Source organism: Festucalex cinctus, chromosome 12, assembly GCF_051991245.1.
Source record: "Festucalex cinctus isolate MCC-2025b chromosome 12, RoL_Fcin_1.0, whole genome shotgun sequence".
NCBI classification, from domain to species: Eukaryota; Metazoa; Chordata; class Actinopteri; order Syngnathiformes; family Syngnathidae; genus Festucalex; species Festucalex cinctus.
The window spans coordinates 16,741,000-16,762,798 of NC_135422.1; the positions used below are offsets into that span (position 1 = coordinate 16,741,000).

Consider the following 21,799-nt stretch of genomic DNA (forward strand, 5'->3'; position numbering starts at 1 on the left):
ATGGTGACAAATCGATATCTGAGTAAAGGGTTTCAAATGTTTTTGTAAGCAGCACTTTTCTGAGTGGTTAGTAGCAACAAGACACGGGGGGGTTTACGAGTCTGAGTTGCATCTGTGTAGTTCAGTTAACACCATTATTTTTGTACGATATACTAAACATATCAGCAAACGATGTAATCTAAATACCACATATTCCAAGCAAAGGTATGTTTTGAGCCATTCACATGCATGCTCGAATGGAATTATTTTTCCATGATGACATAATTGTACGTTACGAGACACCGCGTTCACTTCCGCGTTCTCTTCCTCGTCTCCCTCGCCCTCTTTGAGATGGTCCACATGTCTATAAAACATATAACATAACTGTGTGTTCTCTGTTGCATAGTTTAGTTGCACTAACAAATATGAACATAGATAGCCATTATCATTAGCTGACGTACAGTATTTCCTAACAATGCCGACAAAAATATTAATTCTGAAATTAAATGACTAAATCACAAATATTAGGGGTCTGTACAGTATGTCTAACAAATGCAATTCACTTACGTCATCACTCGAGGGATACCAGAAGTTGTTTGCGTTCTGTTCCGGTGAAATTGGTGGTAGGCTGTTGAAGTAGGGTCTCTCTGGGACGCCGTAGTTCGTGTGCTTAAAATCATTACATTATCTTGTTTGACCGATAGATGGCGGTCGTGAGCTACACACTGGGGCTTTAATGACCTATAACCTGAACAACTAAACTGAAAAAAAAGAGATTATTTTCAAGAGGGAAAGTAAAAATAAACTGATAATGTGGTTGTATAAGTGTGAACACCCACTTATAACTGGGGATGTGTTCAGAATTAACCAATCGCATTCAAACATATTAAATGGGAGTCAACACGCACCTGCCAACATTTAAAGTGCCTTTGATTAACCCTAAATAAAGTTCTGATGTTCTAGTAGGCTTTTAATTGTATTTTTGAGAGCTTCCACTGCATTTTTCAAATGTATCATTCAGGGGAAGGTTGAAAAAGATTTTCCAAAAATAGACCATTGAACAGAGAGATGAGTCATTCTCAAGCTGGATGTCCTTCCAAAACAGATTAAAAAATAAGAAGAAAACTGGTCAGGGAGCCTACCACAAGGATAACAACATGAAAGGATCGGCAGGAATTTCTGGCAAGTGTTTAGTACATGTGACAACAATCACCAATCTTCTATTTGGTTTTTGGAGTAGGGTGGCAAGACAGCCTTATCTTGCAAAGAAAACATCCAAGCCTGGCTATATTCTACAAAAACACACTTCAAATCTTTCAAACACGTGTGAAGTTTCAACATTTTGGCCGTAATGTCAGAAAGTATGTTTGCTGCCTACACAACTTTTTATATCCAAATATTAAATCTCTCAACTCTCCTTGTCAAAGACCACTTCTTCTGGATCTGGAATAAATGTCACCAAAAAAAAGAGCCAAAAACAATCTATAGATATATACAAGTAGGCTCCGGCACTGCAATTATGATTTTGTCAGGTGTAGTAGTTTATTATTTTTCAAACATGATTGCAGTCTTATTTTAACAACGTAGCTTCATACTTGCAGGACATTTGGCACCCTGTGTTTACACACAGTTGCAAAGCTTATGAATAACTTGCAATTTTAGATAAACCTCTAGCGTATCATTTTGGGGTAACATCGCAGTTCCCACTCCGGGCTTCCTTTGGACAGCGTACAGTCAAAACTCTCAAATTTTGTGGTCGAAAAAGCTCTCTGAAATATTCCGCATGCAGTTTGCAGTTGCACATCTGGAATACATTGAACCCAACTTGACTTTATGTGCTATAAATGCCAGCGTTGCACATCTAGAAATAACTGTTCATCCATTTCCTGTATATTGCTTACTCTCATTCAGCTCGACACCCTGGACTGGTCGACAGCCAATCGCAGGATACACAAACGACCATTCGCACCGTTCGAGACTTCACTCAAGTAATCTTACTTACATGAATGTTTTTGGAATGTGGGGGACAAAAAAACATACAAGCACGGGGGAGGACAACACTACTCCACAGACGAAGCCCAGATTCGAACATTTACCCTCAGAACTGTGATGCAGATGTGTTAACCGCTAGGACATTGTGCAACCTGTCTGGTAATAGGAAAATGAAATAGCTGGTAGTGATGCTGTTGGGCGAAAACATGGAATGACACGCGTGCACACACAACTTCAACTTCGCTGTGTGGGGGTATGCGCGTGCGCGTGCGACCGAACACCTGTGGAATCTTGCACAACTCACTCACTCTCTCTCAGTGTTACACACGTCCAATATAAAAACAACATCAACAGCAACAACTTTACTCAACAATTATGACAAGAGATTTTGGGCGGTAAGGTGTCCATTTTGAGTGAACCTCAGTGACACCCCCAAAGACACAAATAGAACAACCGCCTCAGAACGAGAAAGCGAGTGAAACGTCACTGACCTGCTCTTTGGGTGGACGTGAAGTCCACATGTTTGTTTTGCTTCGGTCCACTTGTTGAGAAAAGACACGCTAAATACAAAGAAAGCAACAAGAGCAACTCTGGTCTTCTTCCACTTTCGGGAGTCAGTAAAAAGTGTGTGACAACCAGCAAAGAGTCAACTCCGACAGATTTCTCCAAAGGGGCGGGGTGAGAAACTCGTAGCCAACCAAAGCTGAGAAGGCGGGATCGTTCGCCGTCTCCGCCAATCAGAGAGGAATGATTCCTCCGAGGAGTCAAATACCGAGGAATTGGGAGGAGGCAATGGGAAAAGAGAAGACTGACCCTGCTTTTATTACGTCATAGCATCAACTCTTGTCTGTTTTGTCCACAGTCTGTTATTGTGTCTTATGATTATTATGTTTATGTGTCAACTAATGTACAATCAGTGACCAATACTATCATCCACTAAGTAACATATTTCTACCTTTAACTGACTAAGAAGCTATGCTTATTTGTATAATGATAATCATTATAGTCTACTTAAGTGATATAGAATTTTAAACTTCGAGAAGACTACAACATTCTGCAACATCCATCCATCCATTTTCTTTACCGCTTATTCCTCACAAGGGTCGCGGGGGCGCTGCAGCCTATCCCATCCGGGTACACCCTGAACTGGTTGCCAACAAATTTCAGCATTCTGCTACACCTTGTTAGAATTCATCTGTAATTTGTTTTCTTCATTAAAAAAAAAAGTCAAACCTTTATCCCCACAGAAGTTATAATAATATGCATTACAATATGCATAACATTATATGTTTTCAAAAAGAATAATAATTTTGTGGGGATCATTTGTCTTCTTCCATCCATCCACTTATATTAAAAAAATAAAAAATACAGAAACTTTTAATACACACATGCTTTATGTGTGTATGAGTCGAGCTTGCACGTGTTCCCTATTATTATTATTATTATAATTAATTAATTAATTAAAACTACCACCACAATATTGATTTAAAAAATACTCGATGTTGTATTGAGATGGCACGCCTCATGCAATTCTGTTTTTGTTTCTCTTACGCCACCGTGTGCATATTTCTATGTATTACACGACACTACACAGTGGCCAATTTATTAGGCTTAATTTAAACTTTAACCTGAAATCCACAGTGTTCAGCAATATTTCAGACAAAATGATTTCCAAACTAAACACACAGAATGACGCACATCATATTCACACAAATGAATAATGCTGCATTGAATACAAATGTCTGTGTAGTTTCAAATACTGTATATACTTTAAAAAGGTATCGGTGTGTGGATATAAAGGCGACTACAGTTACATGACCAAGACTGTAGGATTCTTCTTGCTGACAAAAGACAAATTCACAAATACAGTACAGAACATTGTGGAAAGCTACATACCAAATATATGATGAAAAGGCTCCTTTTAAAAATAATAAATCACAAATCCCCTCCTCGTGTCGCGTATTACTTTCCAGCTCATCGGGCATCACCAAATGTGTGGCCCATAAAGACATATAATACGCCCACCGGTAAACAGTGCAAAGGCCACAGTGATAACAATATATGCTTAAGGCATGGTGAACCCATTCGGCAATAAAAGGTGTATCATCCCGATTGCTCAGCTGATGGGATTCACTCCTTATTGAAAATATTGAGTCCTATTCAGAGGCGTAGCTTGAGGGCCAACAGATTTGACACAACCGCATATTCATCACATTAGCAGTGCAGCAATGACAACTGACAGTTTCCAATTCCCTAAACCAGGTGTTTAAAAAAACAAAACAAAAACAAAAAAACATGTATAGTAAGGCTGATTTTTTTTGTTTCTTTTTGTAAATGGTCATGAATAGTAGTTAATGTTTCCATTCATACATAGGGGATTCTCAACGATTCTCCTTTTTTCTTTTTTTTTAAATGATGCGCGTCTTAGAATGACACGCTTATTGTTTAATCACATTATTGAACAATTACAAACCAGCCGAAACTCATATGCAGTATATTAAGCTGAAACGTCACCCTTCTAGGAAGTGCGCCATTTGATGGGGACATATGGTACTGCACCCAAGCATGTGGAGGACTTTTTCCCCACAACTTTTGAACCCAATGGCCTCGAGCAGTGTTTCTCAATCCTGGTCCTCGGGGAACACTATCCAGCTTGTTTTCCATGTCTCCATCTTCCAAAGCAGGTGAGGATTGCTATCAGGCTTCTCTACAGCTTGCTGTGATGAGCTATCATTGGAATGACATGCGTTGGGAAAAGTGTTGGTCAACACAAACCACACACATCTGGATAGACTCAATATTTTTTTATTTGCACAAAACCGAGATCAGAAAAAGTGCATGAGGTGAACACAGAACACTTGAAGAAAAAAAAAGTAAAGACGACATTTTGTCTGCTTTCAAAGAACAAATCAGTCTTGTGAGTCATCAGTGCTTATTAGCGAGTTAAAGTTTGTTTTCTTTTTTTCCACGCTGTCACCCTAAAACTGGTTCTCAAACTAGGGTCCACAAACTGTAAGTTTTTATTTTTCTTAGAACAAAAAGTGTATCGTGACAGAAAACGTCCCTCAGTATATTGCACAACAGCTTATTGAGTTGACATAAGTAGAGGAAGTGTGTGTCGCCACAAAGTATTCACCTGTGTACATGTGCAAGTAAGAAGCCCATGATGAGTAAGATGCTAGTTTGCAAGCACATTGGCAGCTCGAATGTGAGCAAAGGTGAATTTAAAGTCCCTGTAAAGTGAAATTCAACTTGTAAATTTGACACGCAACAAATGTTAACAACCTTTCTAAATTTGAATGATAAAACAAAAAGCTTCAAAATGTAAAAATAAATAACATAAAAAGTGACGATACTGAACTCGAGCGTTCACACAAAGCATTTAGGTTGTTTCCTTGGCTTCAAAGGGGAAAGGTTATGTTCACCAAGCTGAGTACGCAGGCACGTGCAAAAAATAAACATACATGGAAAACCAAAACAAATACAAACTAAACAAAAACAAACCGCAAATGTGTTTAGTTGTTTGTTTTTTTCCACCGTAGGTTATTCCCGATAAACCGTCACGTGAGCAACGCGGTGTAAACAAACCAAACGGCTTTTATTGATCATTGCGCAGAGTGGCCTGTGGGTGGCGTCATTACACTGTTTTCATCGTCAACCGCATCCTCCCTCTCTCCCTCCATGCACATGCTCACCTGATTCATATTGTTTTGGTGCACCCATCTCCAAACAAACACATGCTGACCGCGCTGCACGCCGAGAACAAGACTTGATTCGTCTTCTTCTTTTGACTGTTTATTCCCAACGCTACATGCTACATGCTACATGCTAACGATGCGTCGCACTTACGTCGTGCTCGTGGCTTGGATCAAAGTGTCTCCTCCTTTCCCTCGCATCGTGTTTGTTTTCACGTTCGCTCTTGTTTTTGGATGACTTTTGGAAAAAAGACTCACTTTTTCTCCCCCGAGGTCTTTTTGTGGCTTTGGTGGATTATTGAAAGCGATTTATGTGTTTGTTTGTTTTTTACCTTTTAAAATGTCATTTTTTTCCCTTTGTTGTGAGTTTTAGTTGGATTATTAAACCGCCAAACTCCGTTGGAAACGTTCGCAATGCACATTTCGGTTAAAACCATTTCGGGGACTCTTTAAATGGACTTGACATCTTCATTGTGAGGGGACGTACTCAAATATTTTGGTTTTACGCACGAGTGCTGCTCTTTTGAAACTGTCTGAGACGATTACGAGATTCCCGAGGGATGATTTTTCCTATATAGGGACTGAAGCAGTCGTGTGATTGGAACAGCTTTTGGTTCTCTTAACTGATTTGGTGATGGGTTATTTATTAAAACAGTATTTTAATTGGGATATATATCGAGGACGAATTGCCCTTCAGTTTGGTTTTACGCACAGTTGTTATCATTGACAGAAAAAAAAAATATTACAATAATGATGATTTTGGGTTCTTGATGAGACTCGTCTCATATTTGGAATGTATAAGAAAGTGTATTTTTTCCCCTCTCATTCAATATGACCGGGAGTTAATTTTTACGCATGGCTTTTGTTGTTAAATACAAAAACGGACAGTGAAAATGGTCATAATGATGGTTAGGGGACCTCAGAGGGACTAAAAAAAATATCTTATTTTATTTTATTTTATTTTATTTCTAACTGGAATTTGGTTTTACGCACGACTGCTGCCCAATGTTGTGATGCAATTTTGTTGATGAGGTTTTCACGGTCTCACGTGTGAGTTTATTTGAAGGACTTTCACGACTTGTTGAGTTTACTTTTACGCACGCACTGTTGCTCTCCAAAAACGGTCTCTGCGGCGCGATGGGAGGTTTGCTGCGACCCCGCGACCAATGAGCCACCATGCCCCCGGGGGCCAACAACCTGTCCTCGTGCCTCCCCCAAAACTGCAGCTGGGACGAGATCCGCAACGCCACCCCTTCGATCCAAGACTTGGACCTCCCCCCGCTCAACTACTACAGCCTGCCCGTGCTCGCGCTCATCACGGCGGCGTGCACGTTGCTGTCCGCGGTGGGCGTGAGCGGCAACGTCATGACCATCCTGGTGGTGGGCAAGTACCGCGACATGCGCACCACCACCAACCTGTACCTGTGCAGCATGGCCGTGTCGGACCTGCTCATCTTCCTGTGCATGCCGCTCGACCTCTACCGCATGTGGCGCTACCGGCCGTGGCGCTTCGGCGACGCGCTCTGCAAGCTCTTCCAGTTCGTGTCCGAGGCGAGCACCTACTCGACCATCCTGAGCATCACGGCGCTCTCCGTGGAGCGCTACGTGGCCATCTGCTTCCCGCTGCGCGCCAAGGCCCTGGTGACCAAACGGCGCGTGCGCGGGCTCATCCTGCTCCTGTGGTGCGTGGCCGTGCTGAGCGCCGGGCCCGTGTTCGTCATGGTGGGCGTGGAGCGGGACCAGCCGCCGGGCGGCGGCTTCGACGCCCATGACACGAAGGCGGAGGACGCGTACGGGGACACGCGGGAGTGCAAGATGACGCGCTACGCCGTGGAGTCGGGCCTGATGGGCGCCATGGTGTGGCTGAGCTCCGTCTTCTTCTTCATGCCCGTCTTCTGCCTCACGGTGCTCTACAGCCTCATCGGCCGCCGCCTGTGGCGGAGGCACCGGGAGACCAACATCAGCTCGTGCGTGGCGCACCGGGACAAGAGCAACAGGCAGACCGTCAAGATGTTGGGTGGGTTTTGTTTTAACGCACGCTTTTACACATCAATCGCCAGCTACGCCAGGTTAGCAAAAGTACTCGCACGCTAGCCTATACCGGAAAAGACAATTGTCATTTCCGGTGTGCCGTCACAAGTCAAAATGGCGGTCAATTCGGCGCAAATCATTGGACTTTGGATCGTTGTGATTTGATTTGTGAGGGTCGTTTTGATTTTAAAATGTGATGACATGTTTTACTACTATAACAATCGGTGCGGTTTGTATGATAGTCACGAAGAGCCGCTGTTTGATTTTTACCGTACGAAAGAATCATTTGCATTGGAGAAGAGCCAGAAATGCCCGGATGATCGGAATTGACAATTAAAAAATAACAAAAAACGAATTTATGTTCAAGATACTAGTTTGGTGTCCAGAAATGTACATGTTAGAGACAGTGTTGCCAACTCCAAGTCAGGAAAGTAGCTATTGGCTGTCCTAAAAGTTGGTAAATGACGTCACTGCTTAATTTGCATAATTGGCAAGCAATTTGCATGTAATACTAAATGGCACCTCGAAGAGAGAAATAATGTGGGAGAGAAAAAAGTGAGTTAAAAAAACACCCTAAAAGATCACCAGAAAAAGTAGCTAGATTTGGGAAGTTGCCAGATTTAGTGATTGGCAACACGGGTCAGACATGTTACTAAACAATTATGCATTTTCATTATGGCGGGGCGATATGGGCAAACGTGTTTTGCCTGAAAGACCACATTTTATCCGGGTAGCCTCCCTTTTTCTTTTTTTGTCAGAATAATTTTCATTTTTTCGGTTTGTTTTGCGCCCTGCGATTGGCTGGCAACCAGTCCAGGGTGTCCCCCGCCTACTGCCCAGAGCCAGCTGAGATAGGCGCCAGCACCCCCCGCGACCCTTGTGAGGAATAAGCGGGCAAGAAAATGGATGGATGGACGGTTTGCTTTGCAGCTTCTGCCATGCCAGTAATCGCGTGTGGACGTTGAAATCGACTTCCATCTTTGTAGTTTATTGGGAACGAGGGAAGTGACGCATGCCGTAAAACAGCAGATTTGTCGTTTTTGGCGGTGTTCCTGCCACCCTTCTTGAAGTCGTTAAATGCCAGTAAAAGCGATACAGACCCCCTCAGGCGATGACAAAGTTACAGAGGTGGCAAATCCCGGTCCAGAAAGTAAAAACCCTGCCACAGTTTGGTTTTAGCCCCTGGCGCTAGCTAGCTAGCTCCCTAGCAGATAAGTGAGCACCCGGGGCCAAAGCCAAACCGTGGCATGGTTTTTACTTTCTAGGCCTGGATTTGCCACCTCTGCAAAGTGACTATTCTAAAAGTTTTAAGTCAACGTTTCATCAGAAGCGTTCTGAAAATATTTTTATGAAGGTTGAAACATTCTTGAGCGTTGATTTCATATTGTAACCGCCATCCACCAAACTAAATTCGTTAAATATTCTTCGAACAACTGCCCATTCAGCAGATCAACTTACCCGTGAGAACGGCAACTTTGGTTCCTAACCGTTCCCGTCCGTCCTGTTGTCCAGTGGTGGTGGTTCTGGCCTTCGTCCTGTGTTGGCTGCCCTTCCACGTGTGCCGCTACCTGCAGTTCCGCTCGCTGGACGCGCCGTCGCCGCTGCTGTCCGCCCTGTCCGAGCATTGCAGCTTGCTGTCGGTGGTTCTGTTCTACCTGAGCGCCGCCATCAACCCCATCCTCTACAACACCATGTCCTGGAAGTACCGCAGCGCGGCGGCGCGCCTCTTCGGCCTCGGCGGAGGCCAGCAGCTACCTCGGACCCGCACCGCCAGCGCGCTGAAGGTTGTGGCGGACGGCTGGATGGAATCGAGCGTCAGCTTCTGAAGCCTCGGGTGTGCGGGGACGCATATGCTCGCTCTTAAGGCTGCTGCTTTTAAAAAAAAAAAACAAACAAAAACAACCCAGGCGTTGGCCTCAGGGAACTTTTTTTCTTTTTTTGCTGTACGAGAAAAAGTGTAATTGTACCTCCTCTACAGTAGGTGGCATTGGTGCTCTTGTCAGAGTGCACAAGGAGTATTAGCTCTTCTGCAGAGGTGTATTTTGGGTAATTTTATAAAGAAAGGATACTATTTATACTTGTGACGAAAAGTTGGGGGGACGTGCAAAATATTTTTCTCTTCCAGGTTTGGGGGGAGTGAGAAAATAATTGAGAAGCACTGGTATAGAATATAGACCTGGTGGATATAGATACTGTATAGTATACAGATGACTGGACAGCAGATAGGCCACGACTCTTGAGGTCGCGAGGCCGCCATATTGCTCCTCCGAAGAAACGTTTCTCGGCATATGATCCGATCCATTTACAGTATCGAAATTGAAGAACATTTGAGGCAGTACTTAGTAAAAACAGCACTATTTATGGTGTTTTAAATTTATGAAACACAAACAAGAGGACTTCAGACATTTTACAACTTGCCTGAAATACATGTATAAATTATATGCTGAATGATGTTTAGTACAGGAGGAAACATATATTTTTTTTAATTAAACAATTATCGTATAACTGTAATTCAACAAATGATGCCTCTGCCAAATCTAATATTGGGGTCTAAGGAACTGAGCGATAAAAGTAAAAGGGGGTCTTCAAAGCAGCCCCATACCGTCCACTTGTTATTTTTATTTTTTGTAACTTGTTAAAAAATAGTGACCACCCCGAGACAAACCCTCCACCCCCACCTCCCGTCTTCTACTAACCGCCTACGAGCTGTATATGTCTAATCTGTATGCATAGTATGTATACCGTATAAGGTAGTCTGCTCGTGAGGTGGGAATAACAAGATGGCCGCCCTGTGACTTCAACGGCTTGCGCTGGCGCATATGGGCTATCGGCTATCCAGTCATATAGAAATTTATATATATATATATATATATATATATATATATATATATGTTAGTGATCTAAGTGCACCTAAGCCACATCTGCTATCTAGTGGTGAAGGGTGATATTAAAACTTCAAACTACAGATGCCAGTGCCTGTAAATTTGCATATTTAAAAAAAAAAAAAAAAGATGTATTGTATTGTATGTAATGTATTTCCTCATTTACCGCCCTTTTTTTTTTTTCATGAAAAACGTATATTGAATGTTTATCAGTTTTTTTTTGTTTTTTTTAATTGGGGACTTGTATTTTTTTTTTCTCTGAAGATTAATCATTTGGCCACCTGCAAGATGCCCATTCCTGATTAACATGATTACAAATTATATTTTTATAAAAATTCGTTCAAAATTATTTACTTATTTGGCATTAATTTCTCATTAAATGATTGATGTGTTGTATTGTAAATAGTCACAAAAAAAAAAGCAGAATTTTACATATTATAGATTTAATTCACTTTTTCCCAGATTCAAACCCACCTCTTCAGAACTGTGAAGCAGATATGCTAACCGCATGTGCACCGTATCGCACGTATGGTTAAATTATTTGCAAGTTTCGGTGCAACCTGTGTTACAGATTGAGGCCGACATCTTCGTAACAAAACTTTGTACAGTATTTCGTTTCTGGATTCTGGATGACAACGAAAGCACTGTAGAACTCGTAAGCCGGTATATGTGTATGTATTTGTTTGATCTAAAGTAACAGTGTGTGAGTAAAGTGTAGCGGAACCTCGAAAGTAGCAGGGATGGGTAAAACTATTCACACACACTTTAAAGGCTCTCTAGCATCAAAATGTCAAGGTTATACTTCCAGTGACCTCCGATTTATATGGATTTCTTATCCATCGCAAGTAAAAGATTAAAAACAAAAATAAATAAATCAATTCAGCAGTTCCAGTGTCTAACCACCTAGAAACTTTGAAACTTCACAGGCAATGCTTTAATTGTTCATACAAGTCTTTAAAAAAATAAAAAATAGAACTGGTTCAGCTCCAATTTCTTTGGATTTTTCCTTGTTCATCACTTGTTTTTAGGAAGACCTCCATTTTGTTTGGCATGGATAATTTCAGGTCACAATTATAAATAACTTGAATTGAATTTGGAAACCGTACAGGCAATGTTTTAACCAACATTTTAAAATGATCAAAAGTCATTCGTGTTTAAAAAAAAAAAAAAAAAGCTCAGATTCTTTTTTCCTTTAAATATTTTCCATTCCTGGTAATGTGATGTCACAGGCCACAATTACAATTGCCCCTGACATGTTTCCGAGCTTCCCCTGTAGCTGGATGGCAAGTTTTGAAAAGCTGTGAAATAATATCGTGTTCACGTTTTGTATTTGCCACTCTGTGTTGTTACCTGAGGCATTAAGTAAAAAAGTCAAGTCGAGGGACATTTAACAATTGACTTTAGAGCGAGTCAAGCATAAAGCCATTGTATAAATATCTTTTGTCTTGGATGATGTTGATGTTCCCATCTCAGGTGTACGGTATAACGTTACCAATAGAGACGTGTTGTATTGACAGTGGTTGAATATATCCTTTTCATTATAACAAAAAACGATTAATGTTATCATTGTCAATGCAGGATTTTGTGCAGGTTGTACCTCATTTTGTGGGCCGTTAACATACATTCCACGTTGCCTTAATTTATACACGCTGACAAATGTTCAGAATTTGTCTTCTTGCTGTAAAAAGCTGCTTGGCAGTGAATAAAGATGTACAAACCTGAGTTCCATTTGATGTTGTTTACATACTGGCAATAAAGCCTTAGAAAACAAAATCACATCAAATTATTTATTTAAAAAAAAAAAAATCAGATTAATTTCAACACATTTTCTGCCCTTCGTTTATGCTAATTGCATATAAACCCAGTGCACATTAAAATTATAGATTTTACTCTAAAAAGACAATTTGGTCCCAGTCTAAACAGAGTAAAATGTACACTTTTTTTTTTTGCATCAAATGTACATTTTCTCAATATTTTACCCCCTTCCTGAGGTCTGCGAACTCAGTTCACTTATTGGATGGATGTTTCAAAGCAAGCATGGTGAAAAGGCATTTGGCTGTTATGCTGCACGGACGTGGAATAAGTTACCAAGTTGCGTTGCCTTTAAGGGAAAAAAAAAGAAGCTAATGACTGACTTATTGAGCCAGCACATTGAAAATGTAAGCAAGTAATTTGAAAAGGATAATTATATTATGCTAAAGAGATAACCTGTGAAGCTTGTTAGTCTTGGAACACAATTCGGCCCGGGAAAATATTTGTGGACAGTAAACGAAAACCGCCAAAATGTATTTGTCACCGGCCGGAAAATAAACACTCATAATCCGTGTCAGAAAAAATTAAAACATTTATTGGGCATAAATATATTATATATACGCTACCGATACAGTTACGTCTTACATACATAGGGTAGTATTTTCAAAAAAAAAAAAAAAATCTATACATTAAAATTGATATGGCAGTTTCTTTTTATATAATGCATATGAAATTGTCTAACATTTACAATACAAGAAGAAATGCATGAATTTCTCTGAAAAAATAATCTCAAATTCGTAGACCATGACAACCTGGAATGTTCACTTTGAAAATCGTGAGGTAAAAATACACGTTTTGATTTGTTTTCTCTTTTGTGTGTTTCCGCACTGTGGCCAATCACTCAGTCAAAACAAAAAACAAAAAAAAAACCCTCTTGTCGCAGTAAAAAACAAAAAGAAAACATCATACAAAACAAACAAATTGAAATAAAAATAAGATCAGAAGGCACAGGTGTGTGGGTGTTGGGGAAGGGGTGATGGTCTGTGTTGCTGCACGGACAATTCATGTTTCATAATAGTTAGGGGGGAAATTACCAGAGTAACCTGCCGCATTAAAAGGGACATGTTGTGTTACATCACGTATTCGTTTGTTCCATGAACTCTTACATATTCTTCCACTTAGGTGGGCTTAAAAAAAAAAAAAAAAGAGCAACATGCCTCACAACAACGTTAAGGTGATGAACCTAGAATGCACTTGAACCTTTACAGGTGAACTTAAATTGGCATTTAGTAAACTATGAAATGCACATGTTCAACGCTTCTCCAAAATGGCGCAGATTCACAACAGGTGCTGGCCCGCAAGTGTTATTTTTAAACACCTACCGGACTAGTGTGTTTTATTTTGAAATCCCCATTGCATCACTTCCGGTTTGTGCCTATTTTGAAGAGGCACTTCGTTTAGTGCTTTTGTACTTAAGGTAGCTTGACAGCGTAAGCAAGCTAGAAGTCGAAAACGGTCTTCTTTTGTATTGGTAGCCCCTCGGAAGAGGCAAATAGTACATTTTGTTCATTTGTTAGTACATGTACACGGTTTTGATTACGGGTTTGTAATCTTTTCAGCTCTTACGTTGATTTGGTGATGTACGGTGATGCACTGTTGACTTACGGTGGGTGATTTACGGTGATTATAAAAACGACCAATCAGTAAAGTTTCATCCATATTCGGGGGGTGGCTGCTATATTTGCAAATAATCATACTAAATAAATGGTGAAGAAAGTCAATCACGTCCTTATATGCTTTATTTTTCTGCATGTGGTATTTAGAAGAAAAACCTTTGGTCATCAGCAGGTTGAATGCAATACAGAACGCGTCCACATGCAAATTGCAAATTTTCACGGATGAAAACACGTGTTGTGAATTGTGCCATTCAGAAAATGCCAACAACAACAAAAAGGTACGTGTGATTTCAATTTAGAGAATGTAAAATCAAGTTCACCTGTCCAGGTTGATCCGATATATTCCTCACGCATGTGCAGTTTGGCTGTACGTGACACGGCGACAAAAATAACACGCGAGCGACGAACTTAACAGCCTGGCAGTAGTGTTTTAAATCAATACATCAGCCCCGCCCATAAAGACTAATAATGCTCGTGGTGATAGAAAAGTGCTTCAACATAGTTTAGTCGTAAATGTACTTATCACCTCTATAGCTCAATAGATATCTCTGTACTGTATTTCTTCTTAGCAAAAAAACAAAAACAAAAATACTGGATACAACTCACTACTACTCACTACGCCGAACAAAAACTAAATAAAAACTTGCCTGCCTGCGCTCGTCGCTTGTGTGATTGTTTTGAGCCCCGCCTTCGTCAGTCACTTCCGGTACGAGACTGGCCTCCTCTCCTCTAGGGGGCGACATATTTCAACAATGGCACATTTTCTTTACCACAAAAAAACAAAACAAAATAAAAACAAAAACAAAATCAAACGATAATATTGAAAATAAGTATAATCACAGATCAAGTTAATGTTTTTTTTTTGTCCTTTTCATCAGAATAATAGTAATGAGAATAGTAATGATGCTGTCGTTACAGAAGAATATCACAGAACCCTTGGTCAGAACAGAGTGATGCCTGCACTTTGGCCAAAAAATAAAAAATCAGAAGCTTCATTATAACCAAAAAAAAAAAGAAGCCAAAGGCAGGGACATTTGTTTTTGCTACATGTCTCTCGAAGCATTAACAGACGACGACTCAGCCGAGCCTGGCCCAAACAAGAACAAAAACAGTACAATATGTATTTGGTTACAAGTTTTATGACTGCGGGATCCCAACAACTGTAAGAGAAATACTAAAAAAAAATGTTACAGAGAAAGGAATGCTGGCCTTAAAAATCATTCTAACATACAAAAAAAAAACATGCTACAAGGAAGAAGAAAAAAAATTAGTATATAACTACACTTGTCTCTTAATCTTTTTAAACAATAAATAAATGACGATTGCACTGTAATTGGCATTTTAAAGTACTGAATGCAAATATATAGTATAAATAAAAATAACTACTAAAAAAAAAAAAAAATCTATCATTTTCCCATCGACTTTGGCAAAAAAAAAAAAAAAAGTATTTGAGCGAGTAAACCACGCGACTTGCTGACAAGGCACGGCATCCGAAGAGGACGAAGACGCAAAAAGCGAAAAGGAAGACGGGAAGGGTGAGTGGCATCGGAAACAAGGAGATGGTCGGGGGCTGTTTTTTTTTTTTTTAACCCTCCTGTTATGTCGTGGGTCAAAATGACCCACTTTCATGTTAAAGAACAAATGTTAGCTTTGCACTATCAAACTTGGCACCAACAGACAATACATAACATTTTGGAGATATTTGCAAGGAACACTGAAAATATACCGGGTCAAACTGACCCAACAGAATATGAAATGAGTAATTGTGTTGTAAAATGCAATGAAAATGTTTAATACAAGGCTATAACAATGTATTGTGCAGGTTTCAGAATGTTAAACATTACGGGTCAATTTGACCCGTAGTATATATTTTTTTCTGCTATGAAACAGCAATTAAAATGTTCACTTTGACATGTTTATTGGAATGCCTTTGCACCAATAAAAAATCTGGGTCAAATTGACCCATTTTAATGTTGAAAAACTACAAATTAGTTTATTTTTGCAACAAAACTAAAAATGGTTCACTGACATTTTGAATTAAATATTACATATATGATTTTGGAACATTAAACAGCCTGGGTCAAACCGACCCCTTTTAAAATTAGTTATTCCACAATGAAACTTTAAAATGGTTCATTTTGACATATTTCCTGGAAAACACAATCATGAGCTATAATTCATCAGGGTGCTTTTGAAACATTAAACATAGCTCGGGTTGAACTGACACATTTTAAAATTAGTAGTTTTTTGCAATGAAACCTTTTATCAACAGACAATTAAAATGGTTCATTTTTCCCTATAATTTTATGATTGACATATAATTCATTATCAGGGCACTATTGGAACATGAAACATAGCCTGGGTCAAAATGACCCATTTCAAAGTTGAAGCACTATAAACAGTATTTCATGATGTTAAAACTGGTTCATTTGAAGCGGTTACCATTTTTATTCCGATGGGTTTTATTTTTAAATCATTAAACTTAGTGGGTCAAATTGACCCAGGAACATTATTACTGTTTCTGAGAATCCAACTAACAGGAGGGTTAAATGATCTTTTTTTTTTCTTTTTCAATTTTATTTAGTTTTTTTCTTATTTCCCTGAGGTACGTTACAGGCCTCATGTGCGGACTCCATTTCATACGGGTCAGGGTGACCTCTTTGGGTTGTGTACCTTGGCTTTGTGTTGATTAAGAGGGATGATGTTCAGAATGCCCTGTGTTATGGTTTGAGGAGAGGCGGATCTTAAAAAAAAAAAAAAAAAAAAAAAAGACGAGTTGAACAATTGTGGCTGGGGGGCGGGGTCAGGAAAAGTAGACAAGTGGCGTCTTCCAACGTATGGATTGACTTTCACACTGCCTGTAAACTGTGGCAAAACCCCCCTCGGAGCCGTTAACGAAGGCGGGACGTCGACTCGGACCATTTGCCGCCACGTTGCAAGGGAATGCCGGAAAGGCGGAACAAAGTTCATCCGGCCATTTTCCGCCTTCAGAGGTAGTAAACAGAACCGGGGAACAGGCGAGACGTCGCCTGTGGTAGGAAATGCCGGAAAGGGCGGGGCTTGATTTGTCCCGCCCTCGGGTGTTACGTGAAAAATTTGACTAACTTTTCCACCTTTTTCCCAGGGCAGACGAGGTGCGCGTCACAATTTTCCACCATCCAAGGTAGCACTGGAGCCGTAACGGAACCGTAACGTAGTCCCACCCTGATCAATTTCAAGGTATCGGACATGATAAATTAGTATAGAAAATTGCATTTATTTTCATGTAGCTATAAGGGGAAATTCTAAAGTTGGATATTGTTTTAAAATGTGCCCATGTTTGGGGCAATGGGGGACAATTTTCTGTATCAAAAGTACTCGTTTTATCAATACTTGATATCAGTACTCCAAAAGCGGAGTAATCAGTCGATTACAGAATTGTGTATGTGGGAAAGTGTGCACTATCGCAGCAATATCGCAGCCAAAGACGGATGGATAAATGTTGCGTCATCCGTTACGGCTCCGATGCGCCAATTTTGCAGGATCTCCGTGTGAAAAGTCCATTTCACGCTGCCAGGAATTTCACAGTGGGGTCAAAGGGGACTGCGAAATTGCCGTGTGCTAAGTCAGGACAGTTGTGTCGAAGGCAAAAGGCATGTAAAATTGGGTCAATACCGACTTTTACATTTTTCTGAATTCTGTTCGGCTAAATCCTAAGGCGGGAATTCCCGTAAAAAAAAAAGAAGGCAAAAGCGGTGTTTTGGTGCGGCCATTTTGCAAGATGTCCGACGGGGAAGCGGGGTAATGCGGGGTCCAGTTTAATGCCCCGAGCGTGGGTATTTGTATACATATATTTCTGACATGTATGTTATATTTATATATATATATTTCCATTTCATATTTATATTAGATAACTGGGTTTCCATTCTTAAAAAAAAAAAAAAAAAAAACCCCAACAGAAATCACAGGATAGCAGCATCTTACATCACACGTGGATTGCATCACTTTGGCGAGCGTTTTAAGAAGCGGAGCGGCTGCGCTTGAGTCATTGTCGACGCACAAGCGTGTGTGTGTGTGTGTGCGCGCGTGCATAAACGTGTGTCATCCATTATGCGCGGCTAAAGCTTTGAATGCCTACATTAGAATATGGCTGAGTGGATAACGACTGCAGCAAACAAAAACAACAAAATGCAAATAAAAGAAAACAAAAATGAACCAGGAAATATACACGTCGTCCGAATCGAATATGATTGAAAAAAAAAAAATACATGCAAGTCAGTCTGAGTGACTGCTCACAGTTATTTTAAGGCTTGTGGATGAGTTTTCAGCTACAACAAAGAAAACACACGGAAATAAAAGCCTTGAGAAGAAGAAGAGCGTCTCAAGTGTTTCTCTCGACGATCTGTTACAAAAAAAGTTTCTCTTGGGTTTCGCTTTCTCTTTCTATCCTGTCGTAAAACAAAAAAAAAGAAGAAGATTCCCTCACTTCATGAAGAAGTACTGCAGAAAGCACGCGATGAGGATGGAGAGGCCGGCGAAGGCGCACACGATGAGCGCGGCGAAGCGCTCGTCGCTGTGCAGCAGGCCCGCCGCCGGCCCCCGGCCGGCGCAGGGGGCGGAGTCGGAGGCCCCCCCGGCCGCCCCCGCCGGCGCCTCCTGGCGCCGCGGCGTGAACTGGGACGAGGGGCTGAGCGGCCCGCACAGTTCCTGGCACGAGTCCTGGCAGCGGCGGCAGGCGCCCACGCGGAAGCGGTAGTCCGTGTTGGCCTGCAGGCCCGACATTTGGAAGGCGCTCTCCTCGCCTTTAAACACCTGCCGTGTGAACAAGAATGCTTTCCTTAAAGGGGAAGTCAACCCCTCCCCCCTCCAAAAAAAAAAATTCTTGACACCAATATGGTCTATGCACTGCAGCCCCACTAGTTGTGGGAAGGCTTCAGCATTCCCACATATGTTATTGTGTGTAATAACTCCCACATAATACTTCCAATTTATACTGTTCAAATTTCAACTACCTTAAAAAATTCACACCTCCCGGGGTATATATCGTCTTATTCCACATTACTTACAGTATTTGCACAATTTAACTTGTAATATCAACTTTTCTTCATTTTCAATGGGACTTTTTCTAACTATCACTTTCCGCGCCCACTTCCATACATATAACTTATCATTACCAGCTGTCTTACACTGCTCGGTGGCAGTTGTCCAGTGCATTGTCCAGTAACCAGGAAGTCATAATTTCATAATGTATCTCTCAATTTACTTCATAAGAATTCCACATGCATTCAAAAGCTTAGCATTCAGCTGTCAGCATTCCCACACAATTTCTCCAGAAATTGCACTTAGTCTATAGTCTACATTATATATTTTGGTTAATATTGCATTGCAGCAAAATCCAGCAGCTTGTATTAATATCAGAAGGCGGCCATTTTGCCACTTGCTGTCGAGTGAAAATGACATCACAGTTTAAATTTTCCGGTAACAACCAATCATTGCCCTGAGCAACTGTAATGTCATCTTAAGTCGACAACAAGTGGCAAAATGGCCGCCCGGAGATCGATAAAAGCGGCTGGATTTTGTTGCATAACTCATTCCACAAATGTAATATAATTCAGAATGTCAAGTTTAGACTGGTAAGAACACATATAACATATTATTGTCAAGAAATGTTGAAGGTTGACTTCCCCCTTTAATGATGATGTCAATTAATTATAAAAACAACAATTTTGGGGGAGGATCTACCTTTGGTTATTTGCCATTGCTCAGGCCAAGGCCATGTCTAGTAGGGCTGACACTTTTTGAAAAAAAAAAAAAAGCATTATTTGTTATTCATATTGTTAGAAGAACAACTAGAAAATAAATGAGCAACACCTTGAAAAAAATAATTTATAAAAGGGGAAGTCAGGGTAAAAATGTTCTTCCCACTCTTGGCACTGTGATGTCATTTTCAGTTGACTGCAATTGGCAAAATGGCCGCTGCGAGATGTATTAATACGGGATGGGTTTTCTGTGACTAGTGGGGATAGGCAAAGAACACGTTTTAAAGAAAAACTTTGACTTGAATTTACCTTCATATTAATTGCAATACTCATTTACTTATTTAAAAAAAAAAGTCACAATTGAACTTTATTATAAAAATTTACTTGCATAGCAAGTCCATCCATCACGGGTTCCTGGTCTCACTATTTTGCTGGATTTTGGGTTAACTTTCATTTATATTGGGTGTAATTCCATCATCATCTAATAGATGGCGCCAGAGTTTGAGATAGTGGCAATTTCAAAGAAGAACCAAACAGGATGTATTTCAGCATAGCCTTGATTTTGGTGGAAATGATTGAATGTCAAAAACCAAAACAAAAAAAAACAGCAAAAAGGAGCCGATTTAAATTTTTTTTCAGTGTGTCTTATGTTGTAACTTAATGTGTTAAAAAAAAAAAAATCGGGGTTAAAAAACTGATTATTGCATATTTCAGATGTAATGTTAAAAAAATTATGACATTAAAAGGAATTTGAGTTAACACAATTCTGACAGCGCTATATTCACAAAGGAAGAAGGTAAACATTATTGCTCTCACTCACTCACGAATTCACAACTACACAGCAGCTGCAACTGCATCGATCGATCATAAGATTAGGGCCACCATCTTTAACAGTAAATTATTGCTGTTTTGGACTGGCACTGCACTTTCATTTTCTCTGCGCTTTGTCCATCGATAAACACTTCATTTTTTTTGCTCCTCCCTGAGGACATTCGAAAACCACATGCTTGCCAAGAATACAAATGAACCAATCCTCCCCTCATTTGAACCCACACGTGTGTGCGTGCGTGTGATTGTGACTTGAAGAAAACAGCTCAAGAATCAAAAGATTTCCTGCCCAAACAAAAAACACATAAAAGCCACTTGTTGCTCCCCCAAAAGTCTTTTGCCGGTTAAATAAACCAACACAACCAAACAAGCAAGAATCACGTTGTGTGTACCTGCTTGTATTCGGACTCGCGGCCCACCAGCACCTGCAGCACGTAGCCGACGGGGTCCCCTCTCATGGGCGGGATGCTCTCCCACATGATTTCGCACACGTTGCCCTCCAGCTGCTGCACCCTGGGAGCTGTCACATGAGGGGCAGGAAAAAAATCATTAGGAGATACAGGAAAGTGGGTCAATCAAATGCATGTGGTGGGGGCAGATTATTTTCAAAATCATTCAGCCCTTATTTTGAGGGGGGAGTTACAAAATAAAAAATGAAGTGCCTTACCTCAAAATAAATGCCATGGGGATTTTTTATTTTTTTTTTTGAAAAATGTTAAAAAAAAAAAATTGAATAAAAAGGAAAATGATTGTTATTGTAATACATAACATTAAAAAAAAAAAAACTTTTTCCCATGGCATTTATTCGAGGTAAGGCACCTAATTTTTTTTTTTAAATACCTTTGAGGGCAGGGGGCACCGACTTGGTGGTGCAGAAGGTGTGGCAGTCCGAGAAGGGGCCCTCGCCGGCGTCGCTGGTGGCCTGTATTCTGAAGGTGTAGCTGCTGGACTCGGTCAGACGCTGGACCTTGTAGGTGTGGCTGGGGCCCCGGTAGATGGTCATGAACCTGGTGAGAGAAATTGTTGCATTAGATTAGAGGACAAGAGAAAAATGAGAGGATGATAGCTTGTTTATCTGGAATTCACGCTGCACCAGACCACAAGTCAGGGATCCTCAAAAAAAAATAAAAATAAAATAGGTGCCTTACCTTGAATAAATGCCATGGGAAAAATAGTTTTTTATTTATTTTTTTTATTTTATTTTTTTTTAAATGTTATGTATTACA

General features: G+C 40.4%; 3 protein-coding genes across 5 annotated transcripts in view; 1 reads left to right on the forward strand and 2 right to left on the reverse strand.

Moving 5' to 3' along the window:
- The window catches only part of pld1a (phospholipase D1a), a 37,571-nt gene extending 34,949 nt beyond the window's left edge, over positions 1-2,622 (reverse strand). Inside the window, exon 1 of the mRNA XM_077538767.1 lies at positions 2,463-2,622. The gene's annotated coding sequence lies outside the window, so the exon portion shown is untranslated. The remainder of the gene's footprint in view (positions 1-2,462) is intronic.
- A 4,017-nt stretch (positions 2,623-6,639) lies between these two features.
- ghsra (growth hormone secretagogue receptor a) lies at positions 6,640-12,301 on the forward strand. Of its 2 annotated transcripts, none has more exons than XR_013287643.1 (2): positions 6,640-7,865; positions 9,210-9,346. XR_013287643.1 is itself a non-coding variant. In XM_077539551.1 (2 exons), exons 1-2 carry the CDS (start codon positions 6,843-6,845, stop codon positions 9,521-9,523), a joined length of 1,155 nt encoding a protein of 384 aa, XP_077395677.1. In that variant the 5' UTR covers positions 6,640-6,842; the 3' UTR covers positions 9,524-12,301. The 2 variants fall into 2 exon arrangements, 1 of the variants encoding a protein (XP_077395677.1); XM_077539551.1 differs by having other exon boundaries at positions 6,640-7,683; positions 9,210-12,301.
- A 604-nt stretch (positions 12,302-12,905) lies between these two features.
- fndc3ba (fibronectin type III domain containing 3Ba) overlaps positions 12,906-21,799 on the reverse strand; it is a 146,241-nt gene continuing 137,347 nt past the window's right edge. For both annotated transcript variants that reach the window (XM_077539744.1, XM_077539745.1), the window contains exons 25-27: positions 21,414-21,580; positions 20,966-21,093; positions 12,906-18,798 (exon numbers count right to left, since the gene is read on the reverse strand). In XM_077539744.1, the coding sequence (XP_077395870.1) occupies positions 18,469-18,798; positions 20,966-21,093; positions 21,414-21,580 (625 nt within the window). In that variant the 3' untranslated portion in view covers positions 12,906-18,468. The remainder of the gene's footprint in view (positions 18,799-20,965; positions 21,094-21,413; positions 21,581-21,799) is intronic.

Coding starts and splice junctions, on each gene's coding strand:
- ghsra (XM_077539551.1), top strand. CDS start 6,843: ATGCCCCCGGGGGCCAACAACCTGTCCTCGTGCCTCCCCCAAAACTGC. Junction 7,684..9,209: donor GCAGACCGTCAAGATGTTGG/GTGGGTTTTGTT, acceptor CCTGTTGTCCAG/TGGTGGTGGTTCTGGCCTTC.